The sequence below is a fragment of the Oncorhynchus clarkii genome, chromosome 16, assembly GCF_045791955.1.
Source record: "Oncorhynchus clarkii lewisi isolate Uvic-CL-2024 chromosome 16, UVic_Ocla_1.0, whole genome shotgun sequence".
Taxonomy (NCBI): domain Eukaryota; kingdom Metazoa; phylum Chordata; class Actinopteri; order Salmoniformes; family Salmonidae; genus Oncorhynchus; species Oncorhynchus clarkii.
In genome coordinates this window covers 21,870,202-21,894,747 of record NC_092162.1, presented here as the reverse complement: position 1 = coordinate 21,894,747, position 24,546 = coordinate 21,870,202, and the positions used below count along the sequence as shown (strand labels likewise).

Sequence of the window (24,546 nt, the reverse complement as noted above, 5' to 3'; positions counted from 1 at the left end):
TATCTCTGTATACTATTTATCATCATTATTGTCATCATCCTCATCATCCTCATAATCTCTGTCAACAACCCACAGCTCTCACGTTGCTGGTTGTGGTTGTTCCCAGTCGAGAATAGTGAGGTATCTCATGGTTGCTCTCTATATGGCCAATTAGGAGCAGGCCCCAATCTTGAACCGCATTAGGTTACTAAAACATAAGCTGTATACCAATGGGGGGTTAAGGGAAATATAAAATGATCGAGAGAGAGAGTGAGATGAGGAAGGAAGGAAAGAGCAAGGCAGCAAAAACAGCACTGTTCACCAGACATTGGGGCGGGGAGGAGTGTGGCTCCTGGCTTTCACTATTGCCGACAATGGAAGAAAGAGGGGCATGATCTGTTCAACATACATTTTAGTCTATATACACAGCAATTACACACACACAGAACAATGATATATTTTACATTTTTACGCATTAATGATGACTGATATGGCAGTTGTTTGTCCTGTGTCACATTATCCACAAGAGCGAATACAACATAGCCGCTTTCCATCCATCTCATACCACGAAACGCATCATTGGAATCAATAACTGATTTTTGGCAGCTAGGCAGACAGAATGAAAGAAACGGAAACCAATCAAACATGCCTTTAATCGCATCCCCGACGGTGTTTCAGTGCTGAAAATGACGCGTTTGGACATGCTAGGCATAGATATACCTCAATTTCTGAATGTATGGAAGAAAAAAGACGATTTGATAAAACACAAACAGCCCCAGACAACTACTACTACATTCGTATAAACGAATAGCCTCGACGCACTACCTGTATTTGTCCATGATTTTGAGACATGCCTATGTTCATAAAAACATCCGCAGTTTGCATTAAGATATCTCGATGGTTAACTCTCATCATGGCATATGATATAGGCTACTCGGTGTATGGACAACAGAAATACACAGAACGGGTTCGAAAATTGCATGTCACACATTTTGGATACAATTTAGTCCAGAGACAAACAAGAGACAAGAATGGTGATAAGAATATTCTTGGAATTGGTTGCTTCCTAAAGGTAGCATATAGGCTACGATTTTTCGTTTATTATAGGCTTATAATAAACTAGGTAATGCATATAACGGCTACATATGCTGTTAAATGTAGACAACATTATATTTATCTCTCTCTCTCTAGGTATCACCTCACCTAACTGTATGCAAACGCAAAAGGGAGCGAGCGCGCGCGCCCTAAATAAATCGCGGTGTGTGTTGCTAACGCACCTGTCAATGCCTGACATTCCGAGCATTGAATCATTTATTTGATTTATTTCCCTCCCTCCAAAACGCTTTCCCCCTCCCTTCCGACAATAAAATAAACATAACTGGTTATCGGCTACACACAAACGCGCACACATTTTCACGGACTCATTTGGACCGTTACAATAACGCGTGCATATTTTCTCAATTCATGCCATAAAAAAATTGGGTTGCGAGGAGTGGTGGAAGTTCCATCCTTACCACATTCATCACGCGACATCCATATTGTTCAAATCTGACGTTAAATATTCTTCGGATCCATCTCCGCTGATTTTGCCTCTTTCAAAAACCCGGATATATGGTTCCCCCCGTCTCTCTCCTTTCCACAAACGGCATAAGGGAGCGGGGAGCAACACTACACCACCTTACCATAGCATCCCCCTCTGTCGGATTGGAAGGTAATGGGTCTTAAAGAAACATTCTCTCAGCATTCTCCGCATCTCTCTGTGATTTACGCGCGCGCGCGCGCACACGCACGTACACACACACACACAGGCCAAACAAACACCTGATTAATTATAGTCTACAGTAAATGGCTATGAGAGACAGCTAGGCCATGTTGACAGACAGACAAACTTAACCATCGTACATGGACCACACCATGCATAATGGAGACTTGTGACATCCTCAATATGATACGAACGGAACGAATGAAAGTGAACAAGGTGTGCATTAGGCCAGTTGGCACATAGTTTATAGCCCTTCTTAGACACATATCACCTATGTTCTGGTGTCACAAATGTGCGCGATTTGACTGCACCAGATAAGTCATTTTTGTGATGGTGTAACCACATCAGAATTAGGCCGCAGGAATGAGGAGATGCGGTGCAAACATCAAAAGCTACACGCTACTTGTCCAAACAACACTTTTAGTTTTGAACATAGGCCATGATATTTGTATTTTCACTCACGACACCAATCAAGAGTGAATATATAAACAGAATGTACATTTCTAAATAGTTGTTTGTGCCTTGATCTGACCCGGCCAGTTCTTTGCATAGCAATGAAATTAGATGACACGTATTTATGTTGCTAATATTATGCAGGAGTAAGAGTTTTTTTTCATTTGAAGACATACACGACACAAAAGTATGTGAAACTATCCATTCCGTGCTGAGCATGGTAAGAAAACCAATACAGACAATACAATATGACAAGAATGCTATTATATGTTTATTACATCAAGTGAGCAGTTTGTACATTTAGTTACCATGTTATTTTATGGATATGTTGACGTGTGAGTAGAACCATATACCATGTGTATACAGTATACTAGCCTATGTTCAATTTCATTGCATGTTCCTGTAAAATAAATAAACAAACAAGACATTGTTTGATATGTAGGTTTATGAAGACATTGATAGCATATCTCAGGTAAACAGATGAGCCGGGTTGAGTCGGAAAACAGAAGGTAGGGCTGTCTTTAAGAGCGAGGAAGCCCGGCAAGAGGTGATGTAATGTGTTCTCAGACAATGATGTCATCGACTGAGACACAGCAAGGATTTAAAGTGACAAAGGCGTTATTAAAAACCCAGTTCCATTCTGCGTTAGGCCTGGTCAGAGAAGAGTTAATCAGAGGAGTAGCAGTCTAAAGGACCAGTGTTGAGGAAAGAAAGCGCTATTGATGAAACGAGAGGAAATATGTCATATATATTCGTAATGTTATAATAACACAGCCTTAGTGCAACATATGGTAATGCCAGACATATGTTTATTAATTAGGACATTTGAGATACAAAACGCGAGCACAATTCATGTTATATAGTGAGAACAATAATACGTGTTATTGGTGAACAATGAACAACCATCCAACTGTGATACATAGGGGTGTATTTGCTCAGTGTTAGATATGTAAACCGGGTGGAATAATTGTGTAACCTCGGCTGTTTGACATGTACTGTGCATGCGTTTATTGCTAGTACTGTACCCTACATTGTATTCACACGGCATATGATCACAGTATATACGCACATGCAGGTCTTGTGGTGAATTCCATTTTCTGTTGGTAGCATATCCTGATTATCGATTTCTTTTCCGATCACACACTTTTCCCGGACATAACCTTTAAAATAACTTTAGATGTTGAACTGTTTTCATTGGGAAACATCATCATCATTCTCCTTTCCCAGATATCTCCCTTCTCTTCTCCTCAATACACTATTTCTCTCTATCACTTTCACCCCCCCCCCCCATCTAGCTCACTCCAGTCTCTATTGTACTACATCTTCCTTGTCATCCTCCATTTTTGTAGTCCCTCTATAAACTTGTCCGCAGTACTGTTACTCTGCCTCTTCCAAAGGAGGCACTTCGATCCGCCCTTTCCTCCTCGTACAGGCCTAGCGAGTTGGTTTTGGATGGGCTCCGTCTATTTTGGACCGCGTGGTTTCTCTCTCCACTTACACTGCTATTGGCCACCTTCAACTCTCCAGTTCCCTCCTGTTCTACCTTCATATCCACTGTTCCACAATTCTCTTGTCCTGTTTCTGCCCTTCCACACATATACATAAAGGGGTCCTGTTCTGATTCAGGATGATTCCACGATTCGGGATTAGGTCTCTTCCATTCCTGACTTTGCATGATTTCCCCTTGACTCTCCTGAGCGGGTTCCTCTGTTGCTTTGGGCAAAGCGTCATTGTCCGATATCTCTTCATAGATGCATAGGTCATGTCCTGGTTTGGATGAGACGCACAATGTTTGATTAGCATATAGTGGTGCGTTCCGGTCCTCAGATGTTAAATCTGGCTGCTCATTGGTTGTAGTGATGTCTCCACTATCGTCTGTGGCTATACTATGACTTGTGGACGATTCTGAATGGTGGCAACTTTCGATTTGTTGGTCTGTTGGTCTCGCCACCCTATAGGTCACTTCATCTGCTGTTGAAATGTCATTGGTTGTCCCTTCAATCTCTTCTCCCTGATTGGATACTGATTGTCCATCAGTCATTGTAATGTCCGTGTCTGACAGATTGATGTCACTTGTGATTTTATAGAAGAGTGAATGATTTTCCAACATTTTCTCAAAACTTTCACTTACAGAAAATGTGTCACCATTGGAATCAGTTCCTGCATCATGAGATGTTGGATCATTGTCCACATTCAAGGTTTCCTTTTGGCACAATGACTCTATTCCGTGGTCTCGTAAAGGTATGAACTCTCGCCACTGATTGGTTGAGAGGAACCATTCTGCTTTCAGATTGGTGGACAGAGAACTGCTTTCAACGTGATAGGATGAGAGTTCCTTTTGGTCTTCTTCCTGTTCTTTGTCTTCACACCTCTTGAATTGCAGGCCTCCATCAGTTTGGTATACAGTCATCGAGGAGATCTTATTGGAGGAAGTGGATGGTTCCTTTTCTTTTTTACATTTCATGATACCCTTTCTGTCACCGTGACCTTTGTGCAGTGTTTTGTTCCCAATATGACCCTCATGACCTTTAATGTGCCCCTTCCCCTCATCTTCATAAAGAGGTTTCTCTCCAGGGGTCGGAGGTTCTACTGTCCTGTTACTACGTAGAGCCCTCCCGTCACTATGACACCAGCCTCCGCAGACATCCTCATAAGGCCCAGAAACTGAAAAGTACAAACATTTCTGGAATTGGTGTGATTCTCTGATAGTAGAAGAACGTAGACTGTATAATTACAGAGAGCAACGAAAGCAGAAAGCGCAAACTTTCAGCATACATTTATCAAAATAACTCTTATCACATCAAGCCAGCGTGAGTGTTTGTACTTAGGCATTATGAGTGATTCAGAGGGGTTGGGTTGAATGCTGAAGACACATTTCAGCTGAATGCATTCAGTTGTACAACTGACTACCTATCCCCCTTTCTCTTACCTGGCATCTCCCGGCTCTTTCTGGCCTTGTCATAGGTCTTCTGTGTAGAAGGGGTGTTGTGGAGCTCCTGTCTCTCCATCCTGGTCAGTGGGTGTCCGGGCACCACGGCACTCTCTCTGACTGCACTAAGTGAGAGAGGGGAGGAGATTCAGAGGGAGAGAGAGAGAGAGAGAGAGAGAGAGAGAGAGAGGGGGGGGGGGGGGGGAAGAGAGAGAGAGAGGCACAGGGAGGCGGAGGGACAAAAATAGGAGGTGGAAGGAAAGCCCCTGAGATTAAAGCTAGATTCGTAGATGCATGCAAACTCATAAAGAAAACACATGACAAGAACGTATAGCAACACAGAGACAGGTATACACAATCTATCGGTGGAGGCTGGTGGGAGGAGCTATAGGAGGACCGGCTCACTGTAATGGCTGGATTGGAGTAAATGGAACAGAGTCAAACGCGGCTTCCATGTGTTTAATGTGTTTAATACCGTTACATTTATTCAATTCCAGCCAGTCATCAATGACCCCCGTCCTCCCATAGCTCCCCCCACCAGCCTCCACTGCAATCTATCTATGTACAGTATAATATATAGAGTAATTGATATCCCTTCTAATTAGTGTCTCTCTACATAGTGAAACACACTGAGCTGTCACAGAAGGGATTCATCATGACCTAGCATAAACACACACGCACACACACACACACACACACACACACACACACACACACACACACACACACACACACACACACACACAATGAACCCCACCTCCGGATGACTCTCTCCCTGATCCTCTCCACACGTCTCAGTTTGGCCTCTCTCTGCTCAGGGGTGAGGTCAGGGTCCGGGGCAGATGTTAGGAGAGTGGCGTGTCCCTCAACCTGTGACATGAAAGCCACAATCCTGAGTCTTAGTCTGTATTTCATGTGGCATTCATAAGTTATATTCTTTCGGGAATCAATGGGTGTATATCATTACTTGAAATTGCAGTTGAACAGAAGGAAATCTTCCAAATTGTGACTTTGAGCTTTGTGGCATGCTTAGCTGTACAATAGTAAAAGGTGAAACTGTCATTAGGGATGACCTAATGTCACACACAGGAGGCTGCTGAGGGGAGGACGGCTCATAATAACGACCCGGAACGGAGCGAATGGGATGGCATCAAACACCTGGAAACCATGGAAACCATGTGTTTGATGTATTTGATACCATTCTGCTCCAGCCATTACCACGAGCCCGTCCTCTCCAATTAAGGTGCCACCAGCCTCCTGTGGTGTCACAGTTGTTTGGCGATCACTGGCTAATTAGTTTGTAAAAAGCCTTTATTAGAATGTGACTCGTGTTTCATAACCGAAATAAGAGATGAGATGAAATGAACTGTACTCATCTCACCTTCTCTTCCTCCCTCTGACATCCTCCCAACACTTCTCTTGTAGTGTCATGACCCTTATCCTCCTTTCTTACCCTGGGATCAGATGCCCCGCCTCCATTAGAGGCCACACCCCCATTGCCCACAACGGCCCAGTCTTGACCCTGCTGGGGCCTCAGGGCCTCCACAGCAGACTCTGTGTTGGACGCCTCTTTCCAGGGGTCCTCTCTGGAGGATCTGGTGGTGACATTGTGGCTCTGCTGGGCCCTAGTTGCATTGAGCCCATAGGAGTTCTGCTCTTGCCTCGCTGAAGCTAGCTCCTGTAGAGCCCTAGCCAACCGTTTGGCCGGCGGCTGCTCCTGGCTCATCTCTCTCATCTCTGTCTGGGACCAATTGGAATTTTTATCAGGCATCTCAAATAACTGCCTTCTAGGTGCTTTCTGGGGTATTTGCTTGCTTTGCTCTGTCAATCTTCCTGGAGGAATCTGCTCAGGCAGCGGAGTGGCCAACTCGGGAGGGGGGTCCTCGACAGAAACGCGTCGGGCAACCAGAGAGGACGGCAAGACGGCTGTGAGGACTCTAGTCACCCTCAGAGGAAAGGGGGCCTAAAACAAAAAAATTACTCATTCACATGTTTAGGCCTGCATATATGCATATATGAAGTTTATTTCCAAATAATATTCACAAGTTTTTCTTCATGTGTGTGTAAAATATTACTGTTCTAAGATTTTTTTATTCTTAGATTAAAACATTATTTTTTTTTGCAAAACTCTACACATCCATTGTTTAGCTGGAATGGAATGTTTGTATACTGTATATTGGACACGGTGCCTTCAGAAAGTGTTCATACACCTGGACTTATTACAGCCTGAATTCAACATTGATTGAATCCATCTTTTCCCGCCCCAATCTATACACAACACCCCATAACGACAAAGGGAAAACATATTTTTTGAATTGTTTTAAATTGAATTGAAAATGAAATATCTCATTTACATAAGCATTCACATCACTGAGTCAATACGTGTTAGAATCATCTTTGGCAGCGATTACAGCTGTGACTCTTTTTAGGTAAGTCTCTAAAAGCTTTGCATACCAGGATTGTACAATATTGTTCAACCTCTGTCAAATTGGTAGACCGCTGCGCCACTCGGGAGGCCATTCTTTTTTTTTTTATATACCCCCCCCAAAAATCCCTAGTCCAAGCCGATGACAAGCATACCCATAACAGGATGCAGCCACCACCATGCTTGAAAATATGGAGAGTGGTACTCAGTGATGTGTTGTGTTGGATTTGCCCCAAACATAACGCTTTATATTCAGGAAATAAAGCCAATTTCTTTGCCACATTTTTTGCAGTTTTCCATTAGTGCCTTATTGCAAACAGGATGCATGTTTTGGAGTAGTATTATTCTGTACAGGCATCCTTCTTTTCACTCAGTCATTTAGGTTGGTATTGTGGAGTAACTACAGTGTTGTTGATCCATCCTCAGTTCTCCTATCACAACAATTAAACTCTGTAACTGTTTTAAACGTCACCATTGGCCTCATGGTGAAATCGTAGAGGGGTTTCCTTCCTCTCCGGCAACTGAGTTAGGAAGGACGCCTGTATATTTTTAGTGACTGGGTGTGTTGATACACCATCCAAAGTGTAATTAATAACTTCACCATGCTCAAAGAGATATCAAATGTCTGCTTTTTTAAATTTTTACCCATCTACCAATAGGTGCCCTTCTTTGCGAGGCATTGGAAAACCTCCCTGGTCTTTGTGGTTGAATCTGTGTTTGAAATTCACTGCTTGACTGAGGGATAATGCAGTCCATGCAACGTATGTGACTTGTTAATTAAGCACATTTTTACTCCTGAATTTATTTAGGCTTGCCACATTGTTTACTCCATGTGTAACTCTGTGTTGTTGTCTGTTTACACTGCTATGCTTTATCTTGGCCAGGTCGCAGTTGTAAATGACACGACAAAATGTGAAGAAAAAAAGTCAAGGGGTGTGAATACTTTCTGAAGGCACTGTATGTGGTTGTCTCACCTAGCTATCTCAAAATCAATGCACTATCTGTAAGTCGCTTCGGATAGAGAGAGTCTTGCAAAATAACAAAAATGTCAAATGTTTTACACACAGATCTCATATTATTGATCATTTGATTTGATTTGAATTCTATGGATATATAGTGTCTTGGAATGAAACTTCATATTAACATACAGTAGTGTGTACACTGAGTATACAAAACATTAAGAACACTCTTTCCATGACAGACTGACCAGGTGAATTCAGGTGAAAGCTATGATCCCTTATTGATGTCCCTTGTTAAATCCACCTCAGTCAGTGTAAATGAAGGGGGGGGGGGGGGGGGGGGCAGGTTAAAGAAGGATTTTAAGCGTTGAGACAATAAAGACATGGACTGTGTATATGCGCCATTCAGAGGGAGAATGGGCACGACAAAACGGTAGTGCCTTTGAAAAGGACGTCTGATAGGATGGCACACCGGTTTGTGTCAAGAACTACAACGCTGCTGGGTTTTCCCCCACTCAACAGTTTTCCTGTGTGTGTCAAGAATGGTCCGCCACTCAAAGGACATCCAGCCAACTTCACACAACTGTGGGAAGTATTGGAGTCAACATGGGCCAGCATCCCTGTGGAACACTTTCGACACCTTGTAGAGTGAATTGAGGCTGTTTTGAGGACAAAATGGGGGAGGGGGGGTACAACTCAATATTAGGAAGGTGTTCCTTAATGTTTGGTATACTCAGCGCACTGTATATATCCATACAATGTTGGATCATAGGTTCACATACATATTGGATCATACATAAATCCATTACACACTAATCCTCATAGAACCAACCTCTTCTTTCGGTTCTGAACTTTGATACTGGGTTTGGCTGGTGGGACCGGACATAGGCGGTTTCCTCCGACTGGCTACCCTTTCCTGATGTCTCCTCATCCTCTCAATCTGCTCCTCTTCACTCATCCTTCCCTTCTGAGGGGAAAAAAAAGGAGGCTCTAGCACAACGTGTACGACTCCAATACACAGAAGTCATGACTGGTTGTCGCGAACGACTGAGAATGCCCGAGCATGCATTGGTAATAGTGCTAATAGAAAATCTGTGATACTGTGTGTTTGTGTGAGGGAGAGGGGGAGAGAGGGAGAGAGGGAGGGAGAGAGAGAGGGAGAGAGAGAGAGAGGGAGAGAGGGAGAGAGAGAGAGGGAGAGAGAGAGAGAGGGAGAGAGAGAGAGAGAGAGAGAGGGAGAGAGAGAGAGAGAGAGCAAGAGAAGAAAACTACAGCGAGAACCACAGAGCCACGTGTCTCTGCTTCCCTCTGTTGACTGTCAGGGGTATTGCAACATGCCCTAATTGTAAGGAACCTGATCAAGACAATAAAAAAATGCAGTTTGGCATTTACTGAGATGACTCACGTACTGAAGGAAGCTCTGCAGAGTTGTCACTAGCTGGCACAGCCGCAAAGTCATACAATCCTAGTTTAAACCTAACCCTAACCACAAGGTTTAAAATCATGGCGCATGCAACGCCAGGATTGAGGGTTTGAATCCAACAGGGGACCAGCATGAAATAGTATGAAAAATGTATGCACTCGCTACTGTAAGTCGTTCTGGATAAAAGCGTCTGCTAAATGACTAAACATGTAAATGTAAACCTTAACCACATTGCTAACCATAATGTCTAACCTTATATTACGACTAAAAAGATCATTTTTGTTTTCGTGAATTTGTCGATGTAGCCCATTTTGACTTTGCAGCTGGCCCATCAAGCGTAAACCACCCAGTCCTACCCCCAGGGCAAAACTCATGACAATAAGAGTCAACCTTGTTTTGGAATTTGGCTTTGAATATATATATTTTTTAACCTGTCAGTTACTGTATTCGTATTCCATCAAGTGATTTGCATTTGAAAAAGGTGCAGATGGTGGAGACGTAGATTAATTAGACCATCTTACTTTATTTGTGGTGTCTGGTGTGGACCATCTTGAACTAGACTGAGATTCTGTGGGTGACAGAGATCGAGGGAGTGAGGGAAAAGGAGTGTATAAGAAATAGTCATTGATAACATGAAGAAAACCTGACCAAGAAAGTACAGTACAATGTACCACCATCAGAAGGGACGATTGTCTCCAAGGCAATTAAATAACCATTAAGTCTATGCTGCTGTTTGCCATAGTTATACCATAACGATAAAAAAAGTGTTCTTCGGCTAGTCCTTTTTGGTTCCAGGTAGCACCCCTCTGTGGAAATGGTTCTACATAGAACCGAAAAGGGTTCTACGTGGAATCAAAAAAGGGTTCTTCAAAGGTGTTCTCCTATTGGGGACAGCCGAAGAACCCTTTTTAGGTTCAAGATGGCACCCGTTTTTCCCCTAAGAGTGTAGATAGGTAGTTCAAGTACTTGATAGTCATAGACATAGTCATAAACCCCATATCATACTAGCTACCTGATGTCTCTCTCTGTGTCCTGTCACCATGGAGATCAGATTGGCTGTTTCCTCTTCTGTCCAATGGATCTCCTGGGCCACCGTAAATGCCCTGGAGTACATACACAGAGATCACGGAGGGAGTTTCCACTATTGCTAGATCTACAAAATGGAGTGCAAGTTCCCAATTTGGGACAAGGGTAGAAAATCAGGATGCAACCTATGTCTCTCTCTATACTCACCTCGTAGTTCGGATTCACCCACACATGCCCCTGGTCTCTTCCCTGATTGGTGTCTTGGAGCTCCTGGGGTAAAGGGGGGCGGGCCGGAGGCTCTGATTCCACCCCCTGACAAAATCATAAACATCATTAACCAATCAAAGCTCATTGTTTGGTATCATTACACCAACAGCGCCCTTATAAGAACATTGAATCATATGCCTTATCCAATATTCCTTTGGATATATTGACAGAGTGCAGAGACCCCACTCTGACTTGATATCATTCCACAGCACTATAGTAACCTACTAGGGCACTGGTATTGTGGTATGGTAGTCGTACTGTACCGTTGGCAGTCCACTCGGCATCCTCTCTGTTGGAGATCCAGGAGTCCCCGGGTGGGAGGATGACTTCTGGAATACTCCTGTGGGAACTGAGAAAAGACACACACACAATGTGAAGAGAATAAGTTGAATCAAGAGCCATACTGTACACTGTATCTCTACATACCTGCATCTGATTGCTCCCTCTTCCAATGTGTACATACCCTATTCGTTCCTAAGCATGAGCAATATGAGGAAATGTTCAGACAAAGTAGGAGTGTTTCTGACAGTTACCTGTGTGCCTCTGGAAGCCCAGCAGGACCCGGAAGTTATCCCTGTTGACCCTGAGTCCAGAGAGGATGTCGTCCATCATCCACAGCTCTCTCTGGGCCTGGGACTGCTCCTGAGGAGGGGTGAGAACAACTTTAGGTTTTTCTACAAAATTTAACATGACCCATGGCCTTTCTAACCAGTTCTTTTTAGAACAACATAAATAAACAAACATGGCCACATTCATCAAGCAGGGTAAGATATAATTATTAAACATGTTTATAATAATTAAGATTTCTTCCTAGGTTTTGGCCTTTCTAGGGAGTTTTTCCTAGCCCCTGTGCTTCTACACCTGCATTGCTTGCTGTTTGGGGTTTTAGGCTGGGTTTCTGTACAGCACTTTGTGACATTGGCTGATGTAAGGGCTTCATAAATACATTTGATTGATTGAAATTTGATAATATTAACAATGTTGTTGATCGACGAAAGACCGAACTAGGTCAAAGGTCATTCAAAGGCCAACTCAATTCTAAGTAACTTCAAACCAAGTCTTTGGTGGATGGCCCCATAGACTTATTTTCTGGCCCCATAGACTTCTTTCAGGGTACATGGAAAATTAGAAGTTTCAACAACAAAAAAGTGACGATGACATTTTATTTGGTCCCTTCAAAAACACCCATTGTTCCTAGGCCGTCATTGAAAATAAGAATTTGTTCTTAACTGACTTGCCTAGTTAAATAAAGGTCAAATAAATAAAAAACACCCATTGAAACGCCTTATCCCTGGAACAACATTTTAGGCTAGTTTCATACCCTCAGCATATCATCAAATAATGTGCTCAGAAGGAGGAGTTCTTGGCTGATTCGTGTGATTTAGCCTGCATTTTGTGATGACGTCAGTCTATCAGGTTCAACGAGCACCTTTATTAGGGCTTTGATTGATAACAACCTTTAAGGGATGGTGAGAGCCAGATGTGGCAGATCTTTCCAATGCTGCAGTACAGTACATTCCTCTGAATACTACGCATTTTCTGTATTATGTTAGTACCCTATTAGCACATATTTGTTTTTATGATGGTGATAACATGGACCGTCACACTATTGTCTATTTTAGGACACATCGGGGAGGGGGGGGGGGGGGGGGGGGGAATCCTCAGGCAATCATTGTGTATTTCATCTTTCCCAAAATGTTTGGTTTAAAAAGCATGCTGGCGGTGCTTTTTGTATTACTGTGAAATAATAAAACTGGACGGGGACAAAAATAGAATTTCAGAATGTCGTGGGGACCTTATGTGGGTGAAACCGACCATTGTGGGTATGGGAAACATTTTATGAGTTGCAGTGTACATACTGTAAGTCCAATTCAAGAACATTGCAATAATATGAATGTTATAAGAGAACGAGAGAATCTGTAAAGTGTGACAAAACTGAGGAGTCTATACTTGTGGCATCCCGAAATTACAGACGTGCTGCAGGTGTGATCGGAACACAGACAGCTCGCTCTCCATCCTCTCATACTGGCTCCACACTCTATCCATTTCCTGTACCAAAAAGTAAACAAATGTACTTCAATTCGGGGTTAAGAAATCAAGTTTAGGTTCATAATATGATCTTGCTGATGTGGATCAATGAACATTTTTCTTCAACGCTGGCACATTATAAAAATCATAAACAATTCCTATTTTTTTAAAGGTATCAGTTCTATCACCAATGAGACGTCGCACATCCTTGCTCGGATAGTGACCAGTTCTTCCTGGAGCAAAGCCTTCTGGGTGAGTGCTCCTTCCTGTCCTCGGAGTCCTTGGTTCCTCCACTCGTCCAGTTGCAGCCTGGTCATCTCTAAGGCGCACTGGACACTGTCCTAGAAGAGAGGGAGAGATGGGAAGGGTGGAAAAAGTTTGCGCAATACATGCTACATCGCCGCAATGCAGGAAAGGATTGTAGAAGCTTCCAAAGGTCGAAGTTTGCGGCGCGACAACAGGCGCTACAATGGAAAATGTCACTAGATGAAACCATCGACTACACAGTCAAGTCAAAGTCAAGTCAAGACAGAGTGTGTGTGAAGTGTCGAGTGAATAACAACAATATGCACTATTGTCATATCGTAGGAAAGCGAGAACAATTGTGTGGGCCATGAAAAGGAAACTGTAAGCTGAAGGTACTGACCTTGTCAACTTGTAGATGGGCCAGCTCTAGAGAGAGAGACTGGAGAAGCTTGTCACACCCACACAGTCTAGTCAGCACAGCCTAACACAATCAAAAAAAATAAAAAACAGTTCATCAATCAAACACAGTTCAATATGGAGGGGGGGAGTGCTGAGGAGTATTTTTCTCCACTAATACAGGAGTAATAAAGGCCTAGTTTACACATTTTGCGGACATCCATTAAAAAAAAATAATTGTTTAAAGATTTGTCGGCACCTCTACTCCCTGAGGCCATGGTTCAATTAGTGAAAAACTACAATATAGAAATCATTGAAACAATAAGAAGGATATATTGACTCCATTTCATTAAAGGGCACAAATACAAATATTCTTACGTCTGTTTCACTCTCAAGAGGCCTGACGGGCGGCGGCGTCTCTTTCTCTTTGAACAGCTCGGACTTGGAAGACTGTAAGCAGAGAGTTCATGACCTAACCAATTCGTTTTTCAGACTGATTTTGACACACTTCCTCCTATAACTCGAATGAAATCCCAAATCACACAAGGTATCACGTATGACTTCCTTGTGAATAATGGAATGTATGTGTGTACCATTAGAAAGTGTACCCCTAAATGCCCTTACTCCCAGCTTGAATAAAAGGGAACCTTGGGTAAAGAATATCCTTGTTTGTGTGGACATGTTTGGGTTTGAATCAAGTTTGCTTGAGTGAGTGTTTTCTTTTTGTGTTTTGTAGAGCCATCGTCTCGTAATGCTACACAAAACATCGAAATATTTTTTGAGACAAGATATACGCTCAGATATAGTATGTCTCTAAGTTCAATTATTATGAAATGAGTTTGCCCATGAACTCTACAGTCGTTGACACATGCTTTATAGTGCATGACAAAACAGGCTGTATGGCTACTGCCATTATTCTCCTTTGCAGAAATGCAATGGTGTTGAAACATAACGTTTGACCTCAACAGAGTGTAGTAGGCAATTCATTTCACAATCACCAACAGCACATTGATCTGAACACACTGAAGCTATGACAGCCTCGTTTTGCCAAAACTGCAGCTAGCACGAACAGAAAACACATAATTGTCAAAATAACGTATGTGACGAACAGAGATTGAAAAAAAAAAGACAAATACCGAACACAAAGGATATCACTAGACAAGACAGTTTTACGGTTATTGGACTCACTCGCCAGTAGCTAGACAACGACAGGGCGGACAGACGGCAAACATCTCTCTAGGACGCTGGCTGTTCCATAGACCTCCAGTCATTTCACGTAAACTAGCAACTGCGCAGAAATGGTATCCACTAGTTCATCTGACTCTAGGAGGATATATAACTATCTCTTGAATAGTACTGAACATGAAAGTGTTCCCCTAAATGTGTGCAAGCCAAGTGTCATTATTGGTATAACTTATCAGCAGTGCAGGTACTAAATTACAAGTCTATGGTATATTGTCATCTAAAGTGTTACAGACAAAACACAACATTAACAAGTAACAACATAAAAAGCTAGTCAAACACAGACCACAGACAAACAGACCACAGACAGACGGGTTGTACCATAGGTGGCGGTAGCAGACAGACAGACATATGGCTGCGATGGTGATGGTGGTGGTGATGGTGGTGGTGTGGGGGGTGAGGAGCATGGGGAACTCTTGAAGATGGGGGCAAAGGGGGCAATAAGTCTGTTTCCCCCCCTGTGGAGTAGCTCTGAATAGAGAAACAGGGCAAAAATATATAGAATACAATACGTAATTAAGAATATAGAGGTATACAGGCAATATACAACAACATGGCTTATTATACCATGTCTACATGCTAATATGGATGGTTATACAAAATAAGTTTTACAATCAAGTTATACAATTATTTACCTATAAATGCAGTACGATGAATTATAACGTTATTACAATTACATACTGTAGGTATGTATTAACTCTCTGTGTACAGACAGTGTATATTCTTTGTTGATGTACAGCGCATTCGGGAAAGTATTCTGACCCCTTGACTTTTTCCAAATTTTGTTACGTTACAGCCTTATTCTAAAATGGATGAAATACAATTGATTTCTCATCAATGTACACACAATACGCCATAATGACAAAGGAAAAACATGTTTTAGACATTTTTGCAAGTGTATTCAAAATGTAAAAAACTGAAATACAACATTTACATAAGTATTCCCGAAGTCACTCCTGCATTGTCTTGACTGTGTGCTTAGGGTCATTGTCCTGTTGGAAGGTGAACCTTCTCTCCAGTATGAGGTCCTGAGCGCCCTGGAGCAGGTTTTCATTAAGGATCTCTCAGTACTTTGTTCCAATTCATCTTTCCCTCGACCCTGACTAGTCTCCCAGTCCCTGCCCCCGAAAAACATCCCCACAGCATGACACTGCCACCACCATGCTTCACCATAGGGATGGTGCCAGACGTGATGCTTGGCATTCAGGCCAAAGAGTTCGATCTTGGTTTCATCAGACTAGAGAATCTTGTTTCCAAGCGGGCTGTCATGTGCCTTTTACTGAGGATTGGCTTCCGTCTGGCCACTCTACCACAAAGGTCTGATTGGTGGAGTGCTGCAGAGATGGTTGTCCTTCTGAAAGATTATCCCATCTCCACAGTGGAACTCTGGAGCTCTGTCAGAGTGACCATCGGGTTCTTGGTCACCTCCCTGACCAAGGCCCTTCTCCCCTGATTTCTCAGTTTGGCTGGGCGGCCCGCTCTAGGAAGAGTCTTGGTGGTTCCAAACTTCTTCCATTTAAGAATGATTGAGGCCACTGGGTTCTTGGGGACCTTCAATGGTGCAGAAATGTTTTGGTACACTTCCCCAGATCTGTGCCTCAACACAATCCTGTCTCGGTGCTCTACAGACAATTCCTTCAACCTCATGGTAGTCAACTGTGGGACGTAATATAGACAAGTGTGTGCCTTTTCACATCATGTCCAATCAATTGAATTTACTACAGGTGGACTTCAATCAAGTTGTAGCAACATCTCAAGGATGATCAATGGAAGCAGGATGCACCTGGGCTCAATTTCGAGTCTCATAGCAAAGGGTCTGAAGACTTCCTTAGGTATTTCTGTTTAAAATTTTTAATTACATTTGCAAACATTTCTAAAAATCTGTTTTCGCTTTGCCATTATGGGGTATTGTGTGTAGACTGGTGAGGATTTTATTTTTTGATTCAATCCATTTTAGAATAAGGCTGTAACGTAACAACATGTGGGAAAAGTCAAGGGGTTTGAATACGTTCTCAAATGCACTGTGAACTGTACATAAGGAGATCTGTTGTGCACGCTCTGTGTATATTCACACTGTTTTGTACCTTTCCGAAAGCTCTTCGTCCGCTTGGAGTGTGGTGGAGGGAGGAATATACAGGCGTGGGCTAGGGGGGAAAAAAAGTCAACATGGAGAATGAGATAATTAAATAATGAAAAACCCAACCTTAATCCCAACCTTAACTAACTTCTTCTTTAATTATGTAGTCTTGTCTACGCTTTAGCTTTACCTTGTCACAATAACACGCCACGTGCTCATTGAATCCTTCTATTATTTGAGTCTCTGCCCGGCATCTAAACCTTTACAGGTGTAGAATAACACCACAAATCAACGAATCATGTCCTCCTCACCCTGTTGATTGTGTGCCATCTGTCAGTCCCTGGAGTGTGGGGGGCGGATTTAAACTCCATCTTGGGAGACGCAGGGGTGTAACACAGGGTCTGTGGCGTCATGGGAGGATCCTCCTGGGGTCGAATGTCAACTCGCCCGACTGGTGTGTGGGGTCGCGATCCCAATTGACCTCTGGGGGTCAAAGAACCTGTCCCCATGAATTCTGTGGGCTTGGGTGGTGTGTTAGGACCAGAATGGAAGGGGAGGGAATCCTCATCTGTCCGGTCTCTCCTTCTGCTGCTAAACTCTGTTGGACTGGGTGTTCTGGGCGATGGGCTAAGTACACAAAATAGCACAGAAGTCACCACCCCCCCTCAGACAATTCCCCCAGAATAACCGTGCGACTTTCTAAATGTGCTTGGTGACAGAGACAGTGGCAGGTGACAGGTGTCTAGACACTGAGGCTGCTTGCAAATCCTCCCGTTCTACCTTCGTCGCACGCTCCGCCTCCCTCTTGGCTCCGAATGGGGTGCCCCTATTCTCCCCCTGGTGACCTGACTTGGATTCCTCTGTGATGTGTTGGTGTGCGCAGCATTACGGGGACCACTGAGAGAGGGGGAATGAGGGAGATCCACAGACTCACTGCTGCCACCTATCTGCGTGAAGTCCTGATAACTCGAGCAACGCCTGAGAGAACGCAGAAAAGGAAGGATAATACATTTATAAAAAATAAAAAAAAATAATGATCGGATTATATCCTCTTTATAATGAAATACAATACAGTTCTAACTGAGTCCTGTGTTATTATTACATAAAAGTTTTATTTAAGGAAATCCAAAGATGAAGAAGTGTCCAATAGAGCTCTATACAGGTACCTGTTGATGGAGCTGTCTGCTTCCATACAGGCGGACTGACTGAGTGCTCTGACCCAGCCCAGCATGTCCTCCTGAGTGTCTGCACTGAAGAAGTAGGAGCGCATTCCCTGGTGCACCACCTAATGTCATATTAATATATTATTTTACAGTGTACACACACACATATACTGTGTATACAGTATAAGCACACACAGATACTGAACCTACAGTCGACATAGTGAAAAGTGGAATGTATACGGGGTTACTTACTTTGAAAGTGTTTTTTCTGTTCTTGCATTCTCGCGGTGTGCAGAAGAGAATGTTGTAGCTGGGTAGTGGGATGCTACCCAAAACAGATTCTTCTCTGCTGTCTGGAAGAGAACGAGTTGAGAGAGAAAAAGAGATGAGAGAAGCTGGAGAAAAAAGCTGGACGAAAACGGCACTATTTATGTCAGGTACACACACGACAACGGTATTCTTTGCTTGCCTTTGTAGTAGAATAAACAGTAGTTAGACAGGACAAACCATCTTCTCTTCCACAGTTTCAGCCCAGAGCTGTCCTACATGGGACAAAACATTTATAAGAATTATACGATTTACAATGACAAGCAGAAACACATTCTGACGCAGCTATGAGCGTGACTAAACATTAACAATTCAATACAATGCCTGTTTAATTGCTACCTTGCAGTGATCAACACATGATCATGGATGTTCTGTTTACTGAACAGTACCTTCTTATTGAGCCAACCTCTTATCACCACGGGGCAGTTGGGGTCTCTCTTTGCCGCCCGACATCTCTTCCCAAACGTTTGCACCCTGTCATCGCCGTCCTGTAAGAGTTTGAGAGAGAACCAGTGATAACTGTGCTGATGAAATAACCTCAGTAAATGTTGATCTTCGTGGCGTTCGGTGGCGTCAATGAGCGTTGAGCTTGTTGAAACAAAAACTAAGCAAAGGTAGAGGTGGTTCAGGACAGGAGAGACAAACCTTGCTTCTGACAGGAAAAGAGGAGATTGTGACCACACTTGAGGCATGGCTCATTCTGTCCTGGTCCTCCATTCTGTGAGAGAGATACAGAGAGAGAGAGATACAGAGAGAGAGAGATACAGAGAGAGAGAGAGAGAGAGAGAGAGAGAGAGAGAGAGACAGAGAGAGAGAGAGAGAGAGAGACAGAGACAGAGAGAGAGACAGAGAGAGAGAGAGCGACAGAGAGAGCCAGGGACAGACAGAGAGACAAAGAGAGCCAGAGACAGAGAATGAGAGAGACAGAGAGAGAGAGAGCGACAGAGAGAGACCCAGGGACAGACAGAGAGACAAAGAGAGCCAGAGACAGAGAATGAGAGAGACAGAGACAGATAGAGACAGAGAGATAGATAGAGACAGAGAGATAGAGAAAGAGAGACAGAGACAGAGAGACAGAGAGAGAGACACAGAGAGAGAGAGAGAGAGAGAGAGAGAGAGAGAGAGAGAGAGAGAGAGAGTGAGAGACAAAGAGAGAAAGACAGATAGAGAGAGAGAGACAGAGAGAGAGAGAGAGAGAGAGAGAGAGAGAGAGAGAAGGAGAAGAAAAGAGGAATAGGAGATGAGGGACAGGAGAGGAGATTAGGAAGGTAAACATTGATTAACAATTTTATGCACTTCAGTGTCCGTATGAAAGATTTGCCATGAAAGAATGATATGGTTGATGCCTAATTTTACATAGTCAATACATGTACATGTGGTTCTCTTCACTACCTAAAAAAAGGCAAACTGTGATCATAACAGGCCCATAATGGTTTGTACTACACAGCTTTTCTATGAAGAACTGACAGTGGCAATACCAACCAGAAGACACAAAGCAAGCACAAACACTGGTAAGTATCAAATCAACAGCAACAGTCAATGGCGATAAGTAGGCCTAAACTTGATTCTCAATAACAACGAGTGCACTCAACAGGCCTTGCCTCACCAGACACAACCAACATTATCAACACACTACTGCATACAACTAAACAACTATACAAACCAAACAGTGTGTTACTCCCACAAATGAATTCCCATCAAAAAAACAATGTAATTTGCTACCAAGTACAAAATGTGACATGTAACAAGCACATATCCATACCCGAACTGTTATCCGCTATCCGTTCCTTATGAGAGGGGGGGGGGGGGGGTACCGTAGTGTACTTGCCCAACCCTTTCCCCCAACTCTCTCTCACAGGGTTCTATTCTGAGCCCTCACAGGCCCTGCCGCCCCATGGCGAAACTGACAGGTGACAGCTGCTTAGCCATGGTAGCAGGTGGGGTTCTGGGTAGTGTGTGAAAATCAATATGGCGCAGAAAGCAAAGATGGTATGCGAGACATGCCGGGGGAGCGCAAGACGGCAGCACTAGACTGCACTGCTGAGGAGGACAGGAAAGGGGAATATAAGAAAAGGGTGGACATGGGGGATGGGGTAACATGTTGAAGGCAAGGAAGCAGGAAGTCATTGGAAATCCGTCCGTTCTGTGTGCGTTTTGTGATGTCACTGTTACTGAATCCTGTTCCTGGCTAGAAAGCTCCATAGCCGCAGTCGTGGGAGACCCCAGTTATTCCGAACGGTAACATTATTCATCTACGCGACTATCAACAAACTGGAAAATAAGCGAGACGTAGAGTGAGAGAAGACAACAAGAAGCCATTGTCAGGGGATGTTGGCCCTTGCCAACCAGGGTTTATGTGGGTGTGGTGAAATATTTGGAGAATCTCCTTCTGACCTGGTGGGGGTCGCTTGCTAGCTTGGGGAACAGAAACGGAAAATGCTAAAGAGCGCTAGCGAAGACAAACAGAGTGTTTGTGTGCCACACAGAGTGGGCTTTGTGGGCCTTGCGCTCAAGGAGCCGGGAGCATCATGAGAATGCCGACAACGATTATGTTGAATAAATCACACAAGGAAATCATCTCTTTCCCATCTAAACACAATATCTCACTAACGGAGACACTTGTATGCTGACAGTGTTCACCAAAGTCTGAAAATCGTGACCTTCAACACTCAACACACTAGTGATGACCCTCTTGACTTATGAAGATCTTATAATGACCTTATTACCGGTAATGAGAGGGGGGGGGGGGGGGGGGGGGACAAATGGCTTTGGACGGCAGCATAACGTAGTATGACTCTGAAGCCTATCAAACAAACTAGTTTATGGCTAAACACAATTGTTACATATAAAGTGTTTTTCAGCTTAGCTCAAAATAAGTTTGGTACCATGGTCACAAATTTCAACCACAAACAATGGGTCATAAACAGAATATAACGTTTCAAAACGTAGATGACCTTACTTGGAATTCATACAGAGTATGAGTTACTTTATGAAAATACAAGTAGGAGACGTATTGTAACACAATATCAATACAATAAGGGCATTGTAGATCAACCAGTGAATCACTTGATTTACTGAGAAAATGGTAAAAATCCCGAGGACCTGTTTCGTCAACACTATAAATAAGGACAGGTGTTATCTGTCTAAATCGACTGTTTGTCATTTATCTATTGATATTACAACTACTCATTTCCCACAATGAATTGTGCACTGTGACTTTTGATCAAAATATCAATATGTTAATTCATAATAATAAAAGTTCATTTGGGTACATTTTAAGTTTGTAATTTAGTTGTTTTTTTTATAGTAAAGAAGCACCGTACAACTGCTTTTGAAATTGAACTGAATTAAATATGACCAGTCTGTTTTTTTTGATTGTTGGTCAAATTAAGACTCAAAAGAGTTCTCAACATACCATCTCATATTAATTTCTCAATGAATCATAAAGATGCCATATTGCTGTACCTGACCAATCGTGTCTGCCTGCTGGCTGTCTCAACCTCCATTACTTGGCTCTAGTCCTGAGTCCTCACAGCATCTTCCCAGGGTTGGCTGCTCTGTCCTGGCTATCACAATCGCCTGTTGCCCCTTCAGTCACAACACTATCCTACTCTACTGTACTTCAATATCCTAATGTGGTAATCTCTCTTTCTATCTCTATCCCAAATGTTCTTCTGTGCTGGGTTTATCTGCACAATTTGTTCGGCAATCTACCTACGCTGTCCATTGACACTCAATCTGCCTTTCTTCCTTCTAACAGTGGGCTCTCTGTGTGCTCCCTCTTCCTCCCTCCCTCCTTCCTTTCCTCCCTCCCTCCCTGCCCTTGGCAGTCTCTCTCTTTCGCTGAGTGTGGGATTGTGACTTAGGCATTTTTTTTAAACAGCTGTTCTCTCTCTTTCTTCCTCTCTGCCCTCAGTGACATTTTATTGCTATTCCCCAGTTGATCAGAATCTAGGTTTGTGCTAAGGAACTGGGGACACTGATGTGCACACTGTTACAATGAAGTGTTTTGTAACAGTAAAACTAGTGGCAACTGAGCTGCCACCAAGGTGTTCTGAAACATGACATGGTGTGTTGTAACACCACTATTTTTTTGAAACATTTTATTTAACCTTTATTTTAACTAGGCAAGTTAGTAAAGAACACATTCTTATTTACAATGATGGCCTACCAGGGAACAGTGGGTTAAGAGCCTTGTTCAGGGGCAGAAGGACAGATTTTTACCTTTTACCTCCTTCTTCTGGAGTTTGCAAATACTGTAAGTATTGTAATACTGTAAGCAAATACTGTAAATACTGTAAGTATAGTAATACTGTAAGCAAATACTGTAAATACTGTAAGTATAGTAATACTGTAAGCAAATACTGTAAATACTGTAAGCTCTTATATTGTGTGCTGTTAAACTTCTCATTGGTCATTACAGAAGCTCAAATGTACAATATTATGTTCAAACAAAGGATACGAGAAAATATAGTTTTGTAAAAACACAAATTATACTTTTGTCCAGCATAATAATGAATGAATACAAAGTCACTTTTTCAAATACTTTATATTTTCTTTGCAAATGATCAAATGACAACAAAACATTAACTGGGCTTTCCCATTTTTATATTGATAAAGTCAGACGGTTCAAAAATCTGTAAGGCATTTATCATATTCATATTATTCAAAATCTAGGCACATAATAATAATTAGGTGGGTGCTTACATTTGTCCTATTTCACACATGTACAAGCGTGAATTTGACTTTTTTGTTGTTGCATATCCCACTTCCCCCTGAGACACCCCCGGAGAGTGGGTTCATGGCCAGGGATCAACCATTATTGACAGCGACCCTGGAGAAATTAGGGTTGCGTGCCTTGCTAAAGGGCACATACACAGATGTTTCACCTAGCCGGCTCCTAACTGCTAGGCTACCTGCCACCCTTAATATGGCATTACATTTCACATTCATTGGGGGAACAAAATACAGGCAATGACTGCTAATGTTAGCAGTAGCACTCTTAAAAAACGTGTACAAACATTCAGCCCGGAGTTCAATGCGATGCGTTGGTACACGGAAGGTTGTTCAGATGTTGTTCAGATGTTGTTCAGATGCACAACTTCCGGACTTGTTTCCGTGCGGTTTGTTGCTACTTTACTACCTGCCAACTTGACGTTTTTTTACTTTACATTTTTAATAGTCGTTTTATATTTTAATTTTTCCCTCACTCTACTTTTTTTCATTCAACTTTTTCACCCTTGGCGCTTTATCTGGACGTGGTTCCAAAGGACCTCCACCAGCCAAAGCAAAGTAGTAACATGAACATGATGCCTTCTAATTGCCGTCGCTGTACTCATAATATACAGGACTATCGCCTAATGGTGAGGACAGCCGCGCTGCAAGCCCAGCTTCAGACGCAATCGTTAGGCAAGGGTAATGTAAGTGTAGGAAAGGATGGAACAGCGTCTGTGCCACCAGTAAGTACGGATAGTAGTATATATCCCCTCGCATCGTCCCAGCAGCCGGACAACTTTCTCATGGCTTCGGGAGGGAAATGCTGTAGGAATGCTCAACCGGTGTCGCTCATTCAACCGATAGAAACTTTCAACAGGTTCTCCCCATTAAGCAACGAGTCGTAGTTAGAAGCCAAGTCTTCTCTTGTCTCTACTCCTCCCGTTCCTCCCATTACGGGGTCTGAGCGCCGAAGCCTTCCACCATTAGCTCTGACAAATTGAAAACCCTAGTCATTGGCGACTCCATTACCTGCAGTATTAGACTTAAAACGAATCATCCAGCGATCATACACTGTTTACCAGGGTCAGGGCTACCTACATAAAGGCTAATCTGAAGATGCTGCTGGCT

At 43.0% G+C, this 24,546-nt stretch overlaps 1 protein-coding gene across 12 annotated transcripts; it reads right to left on the bottom strand.

The window, feature by feature from the left end:
• Positions 1 to 2,443: 2,443 nt before the first annotated feature.
• On the bottom strand, positions 2,444 to 22,519 carry LOC139368183 (pleckstrin homology domain containing A4). 12 transcript variants are annotated; one of them, XM_071106810.1, is made up of 24 exons: positions 22,168 to 22,463; positions 19,348 to 19,420; positions 19,092 to 19,190; positions 18,845 to 18,917; positions 18,628 to 18,728; positions 18,379 to 18,497; positions 17,993 to 18,190; positions 17,524 to 17,839; positions 17,220 to 17,279; positions 15,457 to 15,606; positions 14,272 to 14,343; positions 13,898 to 13,978; positions 13,440 to 13,592; positions 13,174 to 13,272; positions 11,757 to 11,865; positions 11,487 to 11,572; positions 11,164 to 11,268; positions 10,943 to 11,033; positions 10,452 to 10,498; positions 9,340 to 9,474; positions 6,505 to 7,086; positions 5,881 to 5,993; positions 5,124 to 5,243; positions 2,444 to 4,858 (listed from the first exon to the last, which is right to left on the bottom strand). In XM_071106810.1, exons 1-23 carry the CDS (start codon positions 22,206 to 22,208, stop codon positions 5,153 to 5,155), a joined length of 2,994 nt encoding a protein of 997 aa, XP_070962911.1. In that variant the 5' UTR covers positions 22,209 to 22,463; the 3' UTR covers positions 2,444 to 4,858; positions 5,124 to 5,152. The 12 variants fall into 12 exon arrangements, with proteins under 12 accessions (XP_070962911.1, XP_070962904.1, XP_070962905.1 ...); XM_071106803.1 differs by having other exon boundaries at positions 5,124 to 5,248; positions 22,168 to 22,442; XM_071106804.1 differs by having other exon boundaries at positions 5,124 to 5,248; positions 6,577 to 7,086; positions 22,168 to 22,395.
• Positions 22,520 to 24,546: the final 2,027 nt, after the last annotated feature.

Excerpts from the sequence above, each read along its gene's own strand:
- LOC139368183 (XM_071106803.1), bottom strand. The coding sequence starts at position 22,208 with ATGGAGGTTGAGACAGCCAGCAGGCAGACACGATTGGTCAG. Across the intron at positions 5,994-6,504 it reads GTCAGAGGGAGGAAGAGAAG|GTTGAGGGACACGCCACTCT; the intron begins GTGAGATGAGTA and ends TTCATGTCACAG. Across the intron at positions 5,249-5,880 it reads AGGGAGAGAGTCATCCGGAG|TGCAGTCAGAGAGAGTGCCG; the intron begins GTGGGGTTCATT and ends TCTCTCACTTAG.